The 20,091-nt window shown below is 41.4% G+C and overlaps 1 protein-coding gene across 3 annotated transcripts; it reads left to right on the forward strand.

Moving 5' to 3' along the window:
• The first annotated feature begins 15,017 nt into the window (after positions 1-15,017).
• Positions 15,018-18,995, forward strand: LOC143599311 (transcription factor TGA1-like). Of its 3 annotated transcripts, none has more exons than XM_077077295.1 (9): positions 15,018-15,142; positions 15,609-15,771; positions 15,855-15,929; positions 16,063-16,122; positions 16,467-16,544; positions 16,614-16,683; positions 16,742-17,025; positions 17,282-17,503; positions 18,821-18,995. In XM_077077295.1, exons 2-9 carry the CDS (start codon positions 15,610-15,612, stop codon positions 18,971-18,973), a joined length of 1,104 nt encoding a protein of 367 aa, XP_076933410.1. In that variant the 5' UTR covers positions 15,018-15,142; position 15,609; the 3' UTR covers positions 18,974-18,995. The 3 variants fall into 3 exon arrangements, with proteins under 3 accessions (XP_076933410.1, XP_076933411.1, XP_076933412.1); XM_077077296.1 differs by having other exon boundaries at positions 16,754-17,025; XM_077077297.1 differs by having other exon boundaries at positions 15,034-15,142; positions 15,631-15,771.
• The last annotated feature ends 1,096 nt before the right edge of the window (positions 18,996-20,091 follow it).

Raw genomic sequence — 20,091 nt, forward strand, 5'->3', positions numbered from 1 at the left:
ATAATTACGAGCTCACCTTGTATCAATGTATAAGCTCTATTGTGTGCGGCTAGAAAATTTGACACGACACCACACACATACACACAACCATGCTCCATGAATGCAAGAATGAATGACAAATTTTTGGCTTAAATAATGTATAAATTTCCCCAAAATTCATATGATTGAGTAGATATGACTTGTGCTCCCAGCATGAGCCCTGAGTAGCCAAATTTGTGGATGCAAATAAAAGAATACTTATAAGCATAATAAGGCAACACGATATTCATTGAATAACACAATTATTTGATACATGCTGCAAATGTTATATTGACTTCTAGACAATAGATTACAAGAATAGAGACTAAGAGAACAGATGAGGGTATTTCTCCTTCATTTGATCTTCGCGTTCCCATGTAAACTCGGGTCCGCGTTTGTTATTCCATCGAACATTCACAAGCGGTATGCGGCTACGCTTGGTCTTCTTGACCTCGCGATCCAAGATTTCGACGGGTTCTTCAACAAAAAGCAGATTGTCGTTAATTCGAACCTCGTCGACGGGAATGAGAAGGGCCTCGTCAACAAGACACTTCTTTAACTGCGAAACATGAAAAACATTGTGAACTCTACCGAGTTCCGGCGGCAGCTCAAGACGATAGGCAACTGGTCCGATCCTTTCAAGGATTTTGAATGGTCCAACATACCTAGGAGCGAACTTTCCCTTCTTCCCGAAACGGACTACGCCCTTCCAGGGGGAAACTTTCAGCAGAACACGGTCACCAACTTGAAACTCGAGTGGCTTGCGTCGTTTGTCTGCGTAGTACTTATGCCGACAACGGGCGTCTTTGAGTCGCTGTTGAATGATAGCGATTTGATCGGTTGTTTCCTGTATTAGTTCCGGGCCGATGATCTGTGAATCCCCGGTCTCGGACCAACACAAGGGTGAGCGACACTTGCGACCGTAAAGAGCTTCAAACGGCGCGCATTTAATAGAAGAGTGGTAACTATTGTTGTAAGAAAATTCTGCCAGCGGCAGATGAGCTTCCCAACTATTACCGAATTCAAGGATACAAGCTCTCAACATGTCCTCTAGGGTTTGTATGGTCCTCTCGCTCTGCCCATCAGTTTCTGGATGATAGGAAGAGCTAAGCTTCACACTTGTCCCAAAGGCCTTTTGCAAAGATTTCCAGAACCTGGAAGAAAAACTGCTGTCGCGATCAGACGTAATGCCCTTAGGCACACCATGACGGGAAACGATCTCACGAATGTATATCCGCGCCAACTTTTCCGTAGTGTAGTCCTCACGAACCGGGATAAAGTGAGCGGATTTAGTTAGAATGTCCACAATAACCCAAATTGAGTCATGACCGCTAGGCGTCCGCGGTAGCTTGGTGATGAAATCCATAGCTAACTCTTCCCACTTCCACTGAGGAATAATAGGTTGCTGAAGCAGCCCAGACGGCCTTCGATGCTCTGTCTTGACTCGCGAACAAGTCAAACATCTCATCACGTATAAAGCGATGTCTTTCTTCATCCCGGGCCACCAATATTGAGGTTTAAGATCTTGATACATTTTGCTGCTGCCCAGGGATGAATCGAGTATCTGGACTTGTGGGCTTCACTTAGAATAAGCGTTCGAAGAGGCTCAGAGTTTGGGATCCATGCTCGATCAAGAAAATAGAGGATGCCGTCCAACTTGGTTTCGAATTTCTGTTCGGCTCCACACGACAAAACGCCCTTGAGATCTCCATTCACAAGCGCCTGATTCTGAGCTTCGCGAATTAAGGAGGGAAGATTGGATTGAATTCGAATAGAGTGCAGCTGGGTCCTTTCTTTACGACTCAATGCGTCAGCCACCACATTAGCCTTTCCCGGGTGGTAGCGGATTTCACAATCGTAATCGCTGAGAAGTTCGACCCAGCGTCGCTGCCTCATGTTCAACTCTTTCTGATGGAGGATGTGCTGCAAGCTCTTGTGGTCGGTAAAGATGACACACTTCGTGCCGTACAGGTAGTGTCTCCAGATTTTTAAGGCAAACACCACAGCACCCAACTCGAGGTCATGCGTGGCGTAGTTCTTTTCGTGCACCTTGAGTTGTCGAGAAGCGTAAGCGATGACCTTCCCTCGTTGCATTAAAACGCAACCGAGGCCTTGATTTGAAGCATCGCAATAAACGGTAAAGTCATCGTCACCTTCCGGAAGCGATAGAATCGGTGCACGGCAAAGTTTATTCTTCAGAGTTTGGAAGGCTTCCTCTTGATCTCGTCCCCACACGAAGGGTTCTCCCTTCTGAGTCAGAGTGGTCAAAGGCAAGGCAATCCTGGAGAAGTTTGAGATAAATCGGCGGTAGTAACCAGCCAATCCAAGAAATGAACGGATTTCGGTAGGTGTTTTAGGCGCTACCCAATTTCTGATGGCTTCTACCTTGGCAGGGTCGACGTGTATGCCGTCGACATTGATAACATGTCCCAAGAATTGAACTTCCTTTAGCCAAAATTCGCACTTGGAGAACTTGGCATATAGTTGTTCCTTCCTGAGAAGCTCCAAAATAAGCCTGAGATGAAGCTCATGATCGGTCCTCGAACGAGAATAAATGAGAATATCGTCTATGAAAACAATGACAAACTGGTCGAGATATGGACGGCAAACGCGATTCATCAGATCCATGAAAATGGCGGGGGCATTGGTCATTCCAAAAGGCATAACCATGAACTCGTAATGACCGTAACGAGTTCGGAACGCAGTTTTCGGGATATCCTCTTCCAGAACACGCAATTGATGGTAACCAGAACGCAGATCGATCTTAGAGAAAAACGTAGCACCCTGAAGCTGATCAAAGAGATCATCAATTCTCGGTAACGGGTACCGGTTTTTGATGGTCAGTTTATTAAGCTCCCGTTAGTCAATGCACATACGGAAAGTCCCATCCTTCTTTTTGACGAAGAGTACTGGGGCTCCCCATGGAGACGAGCTAGGGCGAATGAATCCCTTGCCAAGAAGTTCTTGAAGCTGATTCGATAATTCTTGAAGTTCCAGCGGAGCTAGACGATAAGGAGACTTAGCAACAGGGAGAGCACCAGGAATAAGATCGATACGAAATTCCACCTGCCTGCTAGGAGGAAGTCCAGGCAGCTCATCGGGAAAAACATCAGAAAATTCACGCACGACAGGGAAGTCCTGCAGTCTCTTGACTTTGGATTCCTTGAGAGTAACACGGGCTAGAAATGCGGGATACTTCTTTTGAAGGTACCGACTGGCTTTTAAGCAAGAAACGATTCTTAGGCATCCACCCGACCTATCCCCTTGAATGGTTAGAATTTCACCAGAAGACAGAGGGATACGAATAAGTTTCTCGGCGCAGATTACTTCCGCGCGATTGCTAGACAGCCAGTCCATTCCCACAACTAGATCGAAGCTTCCAAGACGAAAAGGTATAAGGTCAATACTGAACGATGTGGTGACAAGAGTAAGGGTGCAATATCGAATGACAGACCTCACTTGTGTGGACTCTCCACTAGCAAGTTCAACAACCAAGGCAGGTTCCAACTCGGAAATTTTTAATTTCAGCAAAGGAACCAATTCGCAAGAGACAAAACTCCTATCAGCTCCTGTATCAAATAGGACAGACACCCAATTGTTGTTAAGAGTAAACGTACCAGTAATAACATCGGGGTTTTGGCGTGCTTCGGCAGCTCCAATGGTGAAGGCCCTCCCGCGAGCCGGAGGAACGTTGGTGACGCGAGGGCATCGATTTCTGTAATGGTCCATCGCGCCACACTCGAAGCAGCCTCGAGCAGGGTTAGGCTGAGGGTTAGCATTCCCCACAGCCAATTGGTTGCCAGGACTCCTGCAGCGCTCCACCAGGTGTCCGAATCGTCCACAATTTGTGCACTTGCGGCACAACTCACTTGTTGGGTGATGATAAGAACATAAGTTGCACTTGGGATGCGGCCCAGTATATTCCTTTCTCGGTCTTCCCTGAACTGTTGCGGCTGAAACGGGGGCCATGGAGTTGATAGGCGTAGCACCAGTGATCGCAGTTAAGTAGGTCGCTTTCCGCTTCCTATTGTTCCCCTTTTTCGCTTTCCCATCGGAAGATTTGCCCTTATCCTGATGCAAAACACCGGACCTGAGCTGTTCCCTGGTCAAACGGGCAGTGAGATCGATCACTGCCTTAAGTGTAGTGGGGTCAACTGCAACCGCAATGCCCCTCATAGAGTCCGGAAGACCGCTGATGTATTGCTCGACAGCGCGAGAAGCTGGGGTAACCATGTGGGGCACCAATAGGGAGAGTTCATGAAATCTCTCCGTGTACTTCATGTGATCGGCGCCCTTCATCGTGTGCGCCCTAAACTCAGCCTCCAATTTCTGGAGTTCGGTTCTCGGAACGAACTCCTGCGTGACTAGCTCAACAAACTCGGCCCAGGGCAAGGCTAAGACCGCGTCTCGCCCCCTGGTTCTAATCTCGATATTCCACCACGTGAGAGCCCGTTTGTGGAACATACTCGCCGCGAATTTGACCCTGAGTTCATCCGGGCAAGAGCACATGTTGAATGAAGCTTCGACTTTCTCGAACCACTGGAGAAGACCAGCAGCTCCCTCGGACCCATTAAAGCTCGTAGGCCCAGTGTTAGTAAAAGCCTTATAGAGCCTGTCGGCCTGAAGAGTAGGATTCGGTTCTGGGGCTTGTGGCGCACCCGAGGTTCCTTCTTGCCTTAGGTTGTTAACCAGACCCGGAAGAACTGCTGCAATTTGCTGCGCTATGATGGCAGCGAGGTCAGCAGGGTCAGCATTAACGGACGAGCGACGAGGAGGCATTCTGAAAAAGAAAAAGAACGCGCAAGAATGATACCGGGAATAAGAATAACAGGATAAGGAATAGCCAAAGAATACATCGCTACGATAGACACAATTAAAGATGCAGCACATAAGCACATAGCAAGCACATAAGTGTGGGCGTGTGATAGTGATGCATGAATTATCTAGAGTTAAGGGTCCTAGGTTATAGTCTAGGTCGGTTTCCTAATTCCCTATAACCATTGGCTCTGATACCAATCTGTCACACCCCGGTCGTAATGGCGGAAAACCGAGGCGTGGCGACTAGGTCGTGATTGATTGAGCACAATAGTATAAAAGTCTAAATGCATAAACATAACCAAACTGTCAAATATTACATCATCCAGGTAACATGAAACAAATTGTTTTAATACAAAATATCAAGTTTCCAAACAACTCCTAGCCTAGCCTTCATCTCTCTAAGGCCTCTATCAGCTATTAGCTACTTCCTGCTTCATTTCCTGAAAACATGTAATAAAACGTCAACTACAAAAAGTAGATGAGTGAATTCATAGGTTAACTAATACTGTAGTGATAAGCCCTACACAAGCGTACTAGGCTAAGTTGTAGGGGTTTATATATAGGGTGTACCATCGGCTAACCCACCACTCCTACAACTTATCCTACTATGCTTGGTATGCTTATCATCTCAACTGAATCTGCAAGAGTTTCGTATAAAGATTCCAATTATTGTTTCCATGCATGCAGGAGGAACGGTATCAAGGATATATGTATAAGATACCCAAGAATCATATGTAACCATGCCATGATGAAAAACGATAATGATGCATAATGATCACACAAGACCTGACATCGACCCCACACAAGACCACACTATGCTACTTGATTTCCTTGATGGTAACCCAAATCGATCACTTTGGGTACCATGAGAGAATTCTAAAGCGTACTTTAGTATCTCTTGGATTCCTAATCGATCACTTAGGAGATCCTTCGGATCCTTAATCGAACACTTAAGAGATCCTTCGGATTCTTAATCGAACACTTAAGAACCCCATAGGTCACGTGTATTCTAAATCGATCACTTTAGAATCCCACATCTAGTGACGGCCTGTCTACCAATCGACCACTTGGAGATCAAACCTATGCACTATTGTGACCTATATTGCCACTGTTCACACGATCACCAGACTGACCAATGAATAATGTGTTTTCATGATAAAGTATAACGGGTACATGACTTTGATTTCCAAACGTCCAATGTTCCCTAAACGCTGAGTGATTCCCATATTTACTCCTGAATATTTGATTATGCATACACAACTTCCGAGAAAGTTAAGGTACGCGTAACCTGCCATGATTACTTGTTTTCCCAATGTTCATTGTTTGCAAAAGATTTGTCAAGTGTTTATGATAAGTAATGTTTGAATAAATGTGTTTTGTCAAAACGTGTACATTTACCATGTTTTCACCCCCAATGATTTGAAAGGCTTTAAAAGAAAAATGGGGGCTATGAACTCACCTTGTTGACTAGGTGTGGTTGCTAGGGCGGTCGGGTGCTGTCAAACGTCGATCCTCTAAGTCTAGACAAGGACATAATAAGTTAACAACGCAGTTTAAGTCTAAGAGTGTAAGCCTTACACGATCTCGAGCAAAAACTAGGTTTTAAAGACGAAACAGCTTGGTTCTGACCTGATTCGATCGAATAGGAACACATTCGATCGAATAGACACACATTCGATCGAATAGACACACATTCGATCGAATAGACACACATTCGATCGAATAGACACACATTCGATCGAATAGACACACATTCGATCGAATAGACACACATTCGATCGAATAGAAACACATTCGATCGAATAGACAGACGTTCGATCGAATACGAAGCTCATTCGGTCGAATGAGTTGGAGACCATTCGGTTGCTTTCCTATTCGGTCGACTGGACTGGTTCGATCGACACATTCGATCGAATGAACTGATTCGATCGACTGGTTCGATCGAATGAACTGATTCGATCGACTGAAAGCTGGGCGACGGAGATACCCACGGGTTTTCCAGATTTTCCAGATTTTTGACCCAAAATCGAAGTTTTTGACATGGAAATGCTCGGGATTGAAAGGGGTATCGATTCCTAGTACTTTTAAACACAAAAGCTTGCATTTTGACACCAAAAATGACGGTTTTTGACCAAGAACACACTTGACACAAAAGTCGGAGTTTTTGCTCGATTCGGGGCGGGTTTTGGTTGTAAAAACGTATGATTTTCAAGAAGATCTTACCGACAACAACGATAAACAGATTGGTGGACTCGAATCTTAGATTGGATGACTTTCTCTCACTACTCTCTCTCTAGAAGTGGGAGTGTTTGGGTGGGAAGTGTTGGTGGAAATGAAAGAGATGGTGTAAGAATACTTGATTTTCCGCTTAAATACTCGGGTGACTCGGGTTCGGGTTTAGGCTACCGACGGGTCAAGACTAGTCGAGTTCATAAGTTTTTAAACAAACTAAAACTTTTTCAGCAAAACTTTTATAAACCATTTTCCGAATAATTATTTAAAATCTTTTTTTTTTTTTTTTTTTTTTTAAATAAGAACATTTTATTTTTTTCAAAAGCATAAAAATTAATATTTTCCAGGCGTAAATGTCGTTTTATAAAATAAACATTTCAAATGATAAAAGCAGATTTCTCCAATGATATGGGTTCCGAACTTATCGTCCAGAACCCCAAAGTGTATAGTTTCCGATGATTCCTTGATTTTTGTCTACCAGTCAAATTCCAGGGCGTTACAGTATGAACCTTTCAAAGCTAAACAGAAAGGCCAGACGAACGCATCCAGATGGACTCCGCTGACAAAAAGCGCAATGCACATCATGTATACAGAAGGGATCCAATTAAAGAAACCAGCGCCAATCAAGCAGGGTCCGAACACGGACATGAAAAGTTATTGTGACTACCATGAACAACATGGTCACACAACAAACCAATGCGTTATTGTGACTACCATGAACAACATGGTCACACAACAAACCAATGCTCTAATCTAAAAGACGCCATTGAAGAATATGTCAAAAACGGAAAGCAGGATCACCTTGTAAAAAGTATAAAAGGAAAATACAGGCGCCCAACTCCAAGAGATGGCGGAAGGCCAGAAAAGAAAATAAAAGACCTTCACGCCAACATGATTTCAGGCAACGCGCAATCCAAAAAACAAAGGCAATCAGATGCAGCCTGGAAGGAAGAGCAAGTCATCTTCCCAAGAGTGAAAGGAGGGGCGAACAAGAAAGCACCTCTAGTAATCACAGTTGTATTCGGTCACTACCGAACACCACGTTTTTTCATCGATGCAGGGGCAACGTCCAACATCATGTACCGTCAATGTTTTGACCTACTGGAAGATAAAGATAGACAGCAGTTAACGCCAGTCAACGCTCCAAGCGCGGGCTTCAATCAAAGTATAGAATACCCTCTAGGGAAGCTAACATTCAAGGTTGAACTGAGTGACGGAGTTCATTCACGAACGGAAGACGTAGACTTACTAGTGATGGAAACACCTCACTCACATTATGACATAATTTTGGGAAGAGAAGCAATTGGCAATTTTAATGCTAATCCCTCAACAGCCCACGGGATATTGGTAGTACCAACTCCAACGGGGATAGCAATGATCCACGCCAACAAAGAATGCAATATGGCGGAAAGAAAGACACCGCCATAAAAGATGCTAAAGACTAACAAAAGTCGAGAGGTGGAAAAATGGGTGCTCAATAAAGAGTTCCCCGAGCAAAGCATAACCATTGGGCCGACCATCTCCGAAGAAGAACGGGCGGCACTCAAGAGATTGTTAATAAAAAGCATTGATGTCTTCGCTTGGACTCCGGCAGACATGACAGGGGTCCCGCGAAACAAGGCGAAACATGAATTAAAAGTTAATTCAGCCTTTATCCCAGTAGTACAGAAAAAGAGGAGAATGGGACCAGATCAAGCGAAAGCCTACGATGAACAAGTCCAACAGCTGGTAGATGGGGGCATAATCCGTGAAATCCAATACCAAACATGGGTAGCCAACCCAGTGATGGTACTCAAAGCAAACGGTCAATAGCGTATGTGCACCGACTTTAAAGATCTCAACAAAGCATGCCCAAATGATTGTTACCCTCTAACGGAAATTGATCTTAAAGTAGACGCACGGGTACCCTTTCAGTTCAAATGTTTTTTAGACGCATACAAAGGGGACCACCAAATCCACATGGCGGTAAAAGACCAAGACAAGACGGTGTTCCGAACAAACAGCGGAACGTATTGTTATAAGATGATGCCATTTGACCTCAAGAACGTTGGATCTACGTACCAGCGATTGATGGACAAAGAATTCAAGCCCCAAATCGGAAGAAATTTGGAAGTCTACATGGATGATCTGGTCATAAAAAGCAAGACAGAAGCAACCATGCTGAAAGATATTGAGGAGACCTTCGAAACTTTAAGGTCGATTAGCATGAAGCTCAACCCAGGAAAATGTTCCTTCGGCATGGAAGAAGGGAAATTCCTGGGAGTGATCGTGACGAATGGTGGCTTCAAAGCCAACCCAGAAAAACTGGAAGCCGTGCGAAAAATGCTTTCACCAAAATCTGTCAAGCAAGTACAAACACTCAATGGCCGATTAGTCGCGCTGAACAGATTTTTGTCTAGTCATGCTGAAAGATCTTTTCCATTCGTCTCAACCTTGAGAAACTGTCTCAAGAAGTCTCAGTTCCGATGGACGAAAGAAGCAGAAACAGCGTTCCAAGAAATCAAGTCGCGCCTAGCAGAGCTACCAACGCTAACAGCCCCTAAAACTGGTGAACCGTTGATAGTATACTTAGCAGCATCGGAAAAAACAGTCAGTGCAGTCTTGATGGTGGAAAGAAATGGCATTCAAACACCCATTTATTACATAAGCCACACCCTAGCAGATGCGGAAACAAGATACTCCACCTTGGAAAAGCTGGTTTTATCCCTGGTTCAGACGGCGTGGCGTTTGAGAAGGTATTTTCAAGGCCATCCAATACATGTTCTCACCAACTTTCGCTTACAAAATGTGTTGAGCAAGCCAGAATTGTCTGGGAGACTTGCAAAATGGGCGATAGAGTTGGGAGAACATGCTATCGAGTATAAACCAAGGCCAGCGATCAAAGGCCAGGTTTCGGCTGATTTCATCACGGAAATTCCTCAAGAAAAAGAGGAAGAGTGCAAAAGAGAGATCGAACCCCGTGTTGATCAAAGGAAAGACGAAGTCTGGAAATTGTTCACGGACGGAGCTTCCAATGATGAAGGTGCAGGCGCGGGCCTAAGGATAACCAACCAGGAAGGACAACACTTCACGTACGCGATTCGCCTAGAATTCAAAAGTACAAACAATGAGGCGGAGTACGAGGGGTTGTTGGCAGGGTTAAGAATAGCGAAAAAATTAGAAGCCCAACACCTAGAAGCGCACATAGATTCAATGCTGGTGGCGAACCAGATTGAAGGATCCTACGATGCAAAAGACGACAAGATGGCGCCGTACTTAGCACAAGCCAAAATGCTAATGACGACCTTCACTACATGTAAGGTAAAGCACATCAAACGTAGCGAGAACAAACAGGCGGATGCCTTAAGAAAATTAGCGTCGGTTGGGTTCGAACATCTTGCAAAAGACGTCCGCATAGAAGTTCTGAAAACACCTTCAACAATGAAAAGAGAAGTCTTTATGTGTTCAACGGCTGAAACAAGTTGGATGACACCAATCATCCACTACCTCGAGAGGGGTTTTGCCAGAAAAGAAAGCGGAAGCACGAAAAATCCGCCACAAAGCCCTGAACTACACAATCCAAGACGGCATCCTATACAGGCGATCGTACTTAGGACCACTTCTCAGATGCGTAGACCCTCAAGACGCAAATTATCTGTTGAGGGAAATTCACTAAGGAATATGTGGTGTACATGCGGGTCCAAGAATTGTGGTCTCCAAAATAATGAATACGGGATACTATTGGCCGGGTATGGATGTAGATGCCAAAAAAGAACTAAGGAAATGTAGCGCGTGTCAACGTCAAGCACCAAATACCTTGCGCCCGAAAAACGCCATGATCCCCGTAACAGCCTCTTAGCCATTCCAAAAATGGGCAATTGACATAACGGGACCATTTCCAGAGGCGGCAGGGCGGGTGAAGTTTCTCATTGTGGCAATCGATTACTTCACAAAATGGGTCAAAGCAAAGCTAGTAGCAACAATCAACGCGGCCAGCATTAAAAAATTCATATGGGAGTTCATCATTTGTCGTTTCGGACTACCCATGAATCTGGTAAGCGATAATGGAACATAATTTGCGGATCAGTACATCCAACGATGGCTAAAAGAGCTCAATATTACACAAACGTTGTCTCAAATGGGACCGCGGAGATGAGCATGACATCATCGTCATCATCCACGACGTCTCGCGCGGCGGTATCTATCGGAGATGCAACCATCTCCACACCACTGCGTTGGGTGTTCCTACTACTGCACTTAGGAACACGCACAACGTTAGGTCGTCTACCTGAAAAACAAGGTGGAAAGTTAGCAAAAGAAATAAGGAACTATGTTCAATAAGCGACATGAAAAAGCTTACCCCCTGACGGGTAACAAAACTGGGAGGCGGCAGTGGTCGCGAAGCAAGTGATTGCCCCATAGGAAGAGGAAACACAAAGTTCCGGGCGGTCCCGGTAAGGATCGGTTCCTCGCAAGGACCCAACTCCCTCCGCCCTAACAATTTCACGCCCTCTGCCGCGGGCTGCAAAAAAAGCATGCGGTCGTCCACCTCTGAGAAAAAGAACAAGGGTTATTGGGTTATTATTATATATAAATACTTAAGAGAAGAAAAGAAATACGATACTAACCCTGACCGCCGTTAAGGATGACCGGCACCTTATGGGCATCCTCCCAGATGCGACTCATCCCAAGCAACACCAGCGCGCACTCGGAGTAGTGACGAAGCGGGGAAAGGCTGGCCTGTAACGTGGTGAACCAGCCCGAGCCAGAATAGGGTGGCTACCTTAGGCTCAGCAAGCTCCTTCACATCCGAAAAATGCATAGAATGAGGCACCATGCACGCAGAAACGTAGAAGAATAAACTCTTCCACTCGTGCAGACTCTGGGGTGCATCCAAAGCAATCACTTTGGCACTACCACGAGTAAATAGGTTATACCACCCCTGGTAGAAACGACACCGGTAAAATGCCGATAACTTGTCAGCTGTAGGCGTAATGCCAAGGCAGTGACAAGTATACTCAACATGGCGAAGACGAGCCATTCCGAGTGGATGAATCTGGCTGAGGTATAGCCCAAAAGCATCCAACACATCCAACAAGAAGCGAGTAATGGGCAATTGGAAGTTTCCCAAGAAAAAATACTCCCTATACACGGCAATCTTGCCAACAGGAGCCTCGCGAGCCGTCTTGCCAGACGCAGGAAATTCAGGCTCATACTCAGGGCCAAGGTTATAAACCTTGACTATATTATTGAAGTCGTCGACAGCCATATGACAACCGACCAACTCCATATTGTTGTTTTTCTTGGTCTTAGACGATTGAGAAGATTCAGCCATAAAGGAGAAAGGATTCAACGAAAGAAGGAAGAGGAAAATATGCAAGAAAAGGTGGAAGAGTGATTTTCAAATGAAGTAATCCCGCCTTTTATACTAGTCGAAATTAATAAGGGAGAGGGGTGCAAAAAGGATAAGACGACACGCGGTCCAGTAACAAACTGCCACAGTAACGAAACGCCAGTAGAAATGTGTTACAGCTGGGCACGTCACCGGGATTCTCGCCCACTCGCCTAACACATGCGAAAAAGCTGAACTGCAGAGCAACCGTCGCCAAACTGTCACATCCAACTGTCGTTTCACAGACTTGCATTTAATTCACCCCTCCACGCCAAATACATGTCATCAACACAAAAGAAAATAACAAGTGTTGGTAAAAAACAAGGTTCCGCCAAGGGATGATTTTCAATAATCACCTGCCAAAATAAGGCTCCGCCAAGGGATGATTTTCAATAATCACCCGCCAAAATAAGGCTCCGCCAAGGGATGATTTTCAATAATCACCCGCCAAAACAAGGCTCCGCCAAGGGATGATTTTCAATAATCACCCGCCAAAACAAGGCTCCGCCAAGGGATGATTTTCAATAATCACCCGCCAAAACAAGGCTCCGCCAAGGGATGATTTTCAATAATCACCCGCCAAAACAAGGCTCCGCCAAGGGATGATTTTCAATAATCACCCGCCAAAACAAGGCTCCGCCAATGGATGATTTTCAATAATCACCCGCCAAAACAAGGCTCCGCCAAGGGATGATTTTCAATAATCACCCGCCAAAATAAGACCCCGTCAAGGGATGAGTTTCAATAATCACCTGCCAAAACAAGGCCCCGCCAAAGGATGATTTTCAATAATCACTCGCCAAAACAAGGCCCCGCCAAGGGATGATTTTCAATAATCACCCGCCAAAATAAGGCTCCGCCAAGGGATGATCTTCAATAATCACCCGCCAAAACAAGGCTCCGCCAAGGGATGATTTTCAAAAAAATCACACGCCAAAACATAAAACTATGACATTCAAAGTATCAAGTGATGCTTGTTAAGTATTTAATTGTCGGGAAGAATGGTTTTCATTAACCAAATACCCAAACAGACAATATTGGTAAAGAGACGAGCGGAACACAAACGACCGAAAAATACAATAAAAGACAAAAGCCCATGATAAGTCCACAGCTCCCCTTTTTTGGAAAGGACAACTATGGACTAGGAGGACTTGTAGAGGTAGGGTATTAAGCCCACCATTTAACAAGGATAATACCCAAACCAAGCACAACCAAAGCGCCGGGCGGAACAAAAGGTGAGAGTAACTGCCATGTGCCAGGGATAACACATGGTGCTAAGGTGGTTCCTTAAAATAATACATATCCCTTGACGCCTAGGTAATGGTACCGCAAAGGTCTCACAAGCATGGGACAAAAAGGTACAATCCACATGGGAATAAACACCCAACCAATAGAGACGGAATAACACACGAGGGATAGTACAAACAGTACGAAATGTCCTTGTCAAAAGGCCATGATGCCCACCAACTTCCACCAACCTCCACAATCACACGAATGGAGAATATTATTGGTGGAAGGACATGACAACGTGGTTGACCACCCTTTCTCTCTCTCCTCCGGCTATAAATACCAGTTGATCTCCAAATGGTATGGGACATTCTCTCATATTCACTAAATATATTCCAGACTACCAAATACTGATTCTCACACCGGAGGGTGGTTACGAGAGAATCCCCCCCCCCCCCCGTTCCTCGTAACGAGCTCACGGTGTTCTGTTTTGCAGGATATACTCATCTGCGCCAGGAAGGTTTTATAACCCATCGTGGGGAATACCTGTCTTAACCTCTCGGACTAACGTGTTAGACCTTGAGGGGTGGATTCGTGTTTCTTCACGGGCCACACAAGCTAACACTAATAAGGAAAATGATGGGGTCTAGCCTACAAATTTCAATTATTTAAGAACATAAAAAATCAATTGCTGCACTTTTTTTAATTAACAACGCATTATCATGTCTTACATAGATACTCTATTACCCGCTCTATTTAAAACTTAGTATTCTCTAAACGAATCCCAATAGGAAGGGTTATGGTAATAAATTTGAGAATGATGGTGGAGTTCTTGAATTAAGAGTGAAGGATTTTCATGAATGAGACTAGATTCACATATAACGTTTATATTTTGTTCAATATCTTAGTTTAAGAGTGAAGGATTTTCATGAATGAGACTAGATTCACATGTAACGTTTATATTTTTGTTCAATATCTTAGTTTAATTTAATGTCAACTTAAATCGCTTTTTATGAAATCAAATACAAAACGAATAAATTATCCTTTTAAAAATAATGGTAATATTTTTTTGTCCAAATCCACATATATTGAAAGAAAAAAACAATTTTAATTTTAATTTTAATTTTAATTTTAAATGATGACATCATGTGGCACCATTTTCATTCATTCGAAGGGACGGATTGACAATAAAATACATTCATGCTACAGTCATACGCACCAATTTTATTATATGCTCTGTAATATTATTATTATTATTATTATAATAATACATACAATATATTACTATTACATAGAATATATCTATCTATCTATCTTTGTATTTATTTTTAACTAGAACCTGTAGTCTTCGAATTCGATTCTTCTTCACCAATCGATTACCAGAAGCTAGCTAGGGTTTGTTCAATAGATTATCATCTATCTATCTAATTGATTGATTAAATCCACAGTCGAAAGCTCTTCATGTAATCGCTTCAGGTTCGTTCAAATCTTTCAAACCCTGTTTTCGGCATTCAAATTCGTTTTGATTTGATGTTTCAGCTCATTTTTGTTTGTTTGATTAGTATTATTATGTTTCTTGATGATTTGATTGTGGGTTTGATTTGATAGCTGCTGAAACGTTGACTGTAGTTGAAGATTAGTATATTATGATAGTAAATGAATATTATTATTTATTTTTTTTGTAATTGATTTTATAAATGAATAAACTTTATGTATGTATTGTATGTATGGCTTTTGATTATGTTGCCTTGAATGTTACTTTCATGATAAAGTTGTTGCTATTTTTGTTGGTGATTTTTACTATGCTGCAACTTGGTTTGACTTTTATGAAAGTGGTCAGATGGATGTGTGGTTGATTTTGGTTTGAGGTCTGTAGTTAGTTAGTTGTGTTTAACTTTATATGGTGCGGATGCATATTATATTCATTCGACTGACTAAGCAGGATGAATTCTTCATCGACTCAGTATTTCAACGCCAAGAGGATGGATGTGGTGTACGAGCCGATGCACCAGTTTACCATGTGGGGAGATTACAAAGGTAATATTTATCAAGATGCAGCTTCAACTATGATTATACAGATGGATGCAAAGATAGATAACCAGCTGGTATGCATTTTCATCTTTCTCTTATGTTTTTAACGATAGTATTGCTTTTCCTAAAAGTGATGTGCGTAATTATGTTTTATTAGTCGGAGTCTGCTTCGCATACGACAAATGGACCGTTGAATCAGTGTGATCAAGAAGCTAGTAAACCAGCTGATAAGGTACGAGATACTGCATCTTCATTGTGGACTAGTTGCTGATAAATTGGAAACTGTGTTGACAACAATGCATATTAATCCTCTTTCATGCTATTCTGTTTTAGTTACCTCTCATTAAGTGAAGTTTAATGTTCAGGTTCTGAGACGCCTGGCACAAAACCGTGAAGCAGCTAGAAAAAGTCGGTTGAGGAAAAAGGTAAGGGGAAGATGACGCCTTTTCAATTTAGCATTATCGAAACCGCTTTCATTTTTTACAAGATTGTGCATAAAGTTTCATAACTTAGCATTGCTTACGACACCACTAAAAGCTTAGTTTCTTAAAACATCTATTTCCATTGTCAAAGTTAATTCATCATCATCATCATCATCATCGTACTCAGTATATCCCACCAATAGCAAAGCTATGGTAGGGTCTGAGGAGGGTAAGATGTAGGCAGCCTTACCTCTACCCCATTGTCAAAGTTAATGAATCTTGTAATTACACTAGAACATGTTTGATTATATAAACCCTAACTGTGAATCCTGAATCTTGATTCATAGGCCTACGTTCAGCAATTGGAAGCTAGTCGCTTGAAACTGCTTCATCTTGAACAAGAACTAGAACAAACTAAGGCACAAGTAAGTCAACATTGACTCGCCCTCCTTGCAATATTAAATTCCGTAGCTTAATTTTCTTGATTTCTGCAGTGTGCTTTAATGAGTGGTGGAGTCAATGCTAGTCAACTAGGGTTCCATGGAGCTGCAAATGCAAACTCAGGTATATATTCTTAATATGCTCTTAACTGAAATACCTGTTTTTTTAAAAGGCCTCTCAGTGACACCTGCAGGAATTGGTGCATTTGAGATAGAATATGAGCAATGGGTTGAAACACAAAACCAAAAAACTAAAGCTTTAAAGTCAGCATTACATTCTTCTTTACCCGATCCCGAGCTTGATATACTTATAAAGGACACATTAAGCCACTATGCAAATCTTTTTAGCATTAAAGCAACTGCTGCAAAGGCTGATGTGTGCTATCTCATATCAGGCGTTTGGAAAACATCAACCGAACGCCTTTTCTTGTGGATTGGTGGCTTTCGACCTTCTGACCTTCTTAAGGTAATAAAACAATTTGACTTTTTTTTATTATTTGTTCATTTAATATTTTTTTTTTCTTTTGGTTGGTGCTTATTCCACCAATCATTAAAGTTATTTCCCACTTTCATTGAGCAACAATCTGTTGAGTCACAGTTATGCTGCATATCTATCATGGGTGCTTATCTATTAGATAATAATAATCATATTATTATTATTAATTTATTATTATTATTATTATTATTATTATTATTATTATTATTATTATTATCGTGTGTAGGTTATTGTACCACAGCTTGACTTGTTGGACCAACAATCACATGATTTGTATAACTTGATTCAAGCGTGTCAGCAAGCCGAAGATTCTCTCTCACAAGGAATGGAAAAACTTCAACAAACTCTGGCTGAGGCGGTGGCATGCGGTCAAGCTTTGAGTGGAGGTAGTTATGAGATGAATAACGCAATGGATAAATTAGAAGAGCTAGTAAGGCTTGTTATTCAGGTAAGACTTTCTTTTATTGTACAATTAAACTATACTTAATGTTTTTTTTTCTCATAAAAGTCCTTTTCTCTAAAATGAGTTTATCTTTAAATTATATAGAAAATTCAACAAAAGCACCCAATTTACCATTTTACCCTCACATCTATTTATAGAGACAAGTCAAATTCCTATAAATTTAAATTATTGTGAGTGTATGAAAAAGAGATATATGATAAAAATAAGTATTTGTGAGTAGGACAAAGTTAGAGACAGAAAATGGGATGTGAGTGGTTTTAAAAATAAACAAATTTTAGAGGAAAATGCGTTTTTTTGTTAAAGTATATAGATAGAGATAGAGAATGGGATAACAATCTTTTGTATATAAAAACCAATACACTTTCTGTATTTTCTTGTAAAAGTCACTTTTAACAATTTTTTACACATAAAAAACCGACACACCTTCTATTTTTTTTACCATAAAAGTCCCTTAACATATTAAATTTGTAAAAAAAATCTCTTAATTTTGATTGGATGAAATTATAAAAACATTATTTTACATTATAATAGCGATAGAAAATCATTTGTTAATTTTTTACATATTTTAAATTTATAGACTATTTTATATGTTATTATTTTATTTTATTTTAAGTTACGCTATCCACACTCATGCACCTTTATTAAATTCAGGGGAGGCTCGGAGGGTGTGCGAGCCGCACCATCGGCCGAGGCATATAAGTTTCGGGGGCACAAATTTTTTTTATACATATTACATATATATGTTTTTTGATGTTAAAAATAAGGTTATTTGCAATAGTTTATGAGATAATTACATGCTCAGAAAGGTTTTTGCTTATAATAAATCGGTCGATAAAAGTTTTATCCATTTACGCTAGCGAATAAAAAAATTTCGTTAAGGCATACGGGCCTTTTTGTTTTGACTCGGCCGAGGTATTTAAATTCTCGGAGACGGCCCTGATTAAATTGCTTTTGAAATGTTATCATCAACTTATTGAATTTAAAAGTGGAAAAGAAAACACGAACATTGAACGAACTTTGCCTTATCATGTGTCCATTTTTAAACATGAATTCATTTCAGTTATTTCTTTACGTAGTATTAAAAAAATTCACAATTTTGTTCAAATATAACATGTGGGGTGACTTTAATGTGTAAAAATGTTTCAGAGACTTTTATGAGAAAAAGAAAGAATCAAAAATATGTTGGCTTTTTATGTAGGAAAAAATTGTTAAGAGACTTTCATGAGAAAATATAGAAAGTATGTTGGTTTTTTATTGTATTTGCCCTGAAACAAATTGTGATCCTTGAGTTATTGTGAGCAGGCGGATTTTGTCCGTCATGAAACGCTTCAACAGACCCTACGTTACCTAACAACACGACAAGCGGCTCAGGGGTTAATATCTTTAGGTGAGTATTTTCAACGCCTTCGTGAGCTGAGTTCAGCTTGGGCTATGCGACTTTGTGAACCCGCCTAATTATGCTTCTTGAACCCACCCACCCACCCACCCACCATGCTTGTGTATAAAGAAATGGGTCTATAATTAGTATGTTAGCAGATTTCAATAGCCTTCCACAATTGAGAAGTTATATATACCAACATCATCATCATCATGTCATGAGTATGAGTGTGTGTGTTTGTATAGTTTATATTCTCTTGTAGATAATTTTTGGTGAGTATTCAAGACATGGAGATTGTTGTTTTAAGACAATTGTTTGTGGTATGGTTTATACATTGTACAAAGTAGGATACCAGTTTGTTTGAAGTTAGAGTTAATGGCTATTTTCGTCCCTGTGGTTTGCTACTTTCGCCACTTCAGTCCAAAATTTTTAATTTTGTCAATTTAGTCCTCATAGTTTTAAATATTAGCCAATTACGTCCCATCCATCTAACGGCATCCAGCTATGCCGTTAGTTTAAGGGTATTTTTGTCTTTCTCCTTTTAATTTTAAGTTAATGGTCATTTTAGTCCCTTTGGTTTGATATCTTTGCCAATTCAGTCCAAAGTTTGAAAATTTGTCAAGTTAATGTTCAGTTTAATTCAGTTTTTTTATTTTTTATTTTTTTTGTTTATAACCCTGAAAAGCATAATTGAAGCCCAAAACCATCGAGCAACCTCAAATACTGGTATGCATTTACTCTGTTGACAACAGTAATCATACCCCCCCCCCCCTCTTATATTTAGTTTCTAGACATTTCCTAAAATCTTCTCCATGGTGGAATTCAATGGTAAAGTGGTCAAGGTAATTCCCTGAAACCGAATTATACAGAAAAAACTAAAAATTGTTTTGTTGGTTAATGTATAATAGTTGATTACGACCCAGATTTTCGTTATGATATGTTAATCTCTAAACCTTAAATATTATGCATTCATCAAAGAAACGATTTTTAGTTTTTTCCGTATAATTCGGTTTCACGGAATTGCTTTGACCACTTTCCCATGGAATTCCACCATGATGGGGGAGAGTTTGGGAACCGTCAAGAAACTAAATACGAGAGGATGGGGTATGATTACTGTTGTCGACAAGAGTAAATGCAGACTTGTTTTGGGCTTGGATAATACTCTCTAGGGTTATAGAATAAAAAACTGACTTAA

This window comes from Bidens hawaiensis, unplaced genomic scaffold (assembly GCF_021521415.1).
Source record: "Bidens hawaiensis isolate Kalapana, Puna unplaced genomic scaffold, B.hawaiensis_p1.1 tig00051806_1, whole genome shotgun sequence".
Classification (NCBI taxonomy): domain Eukaryota; kingdom Viridiplantae; phylum Streptophyta; class Magnoliopsida; order Asterales; family Asteraceae; genus Bidens; species Bidens hawaiensis.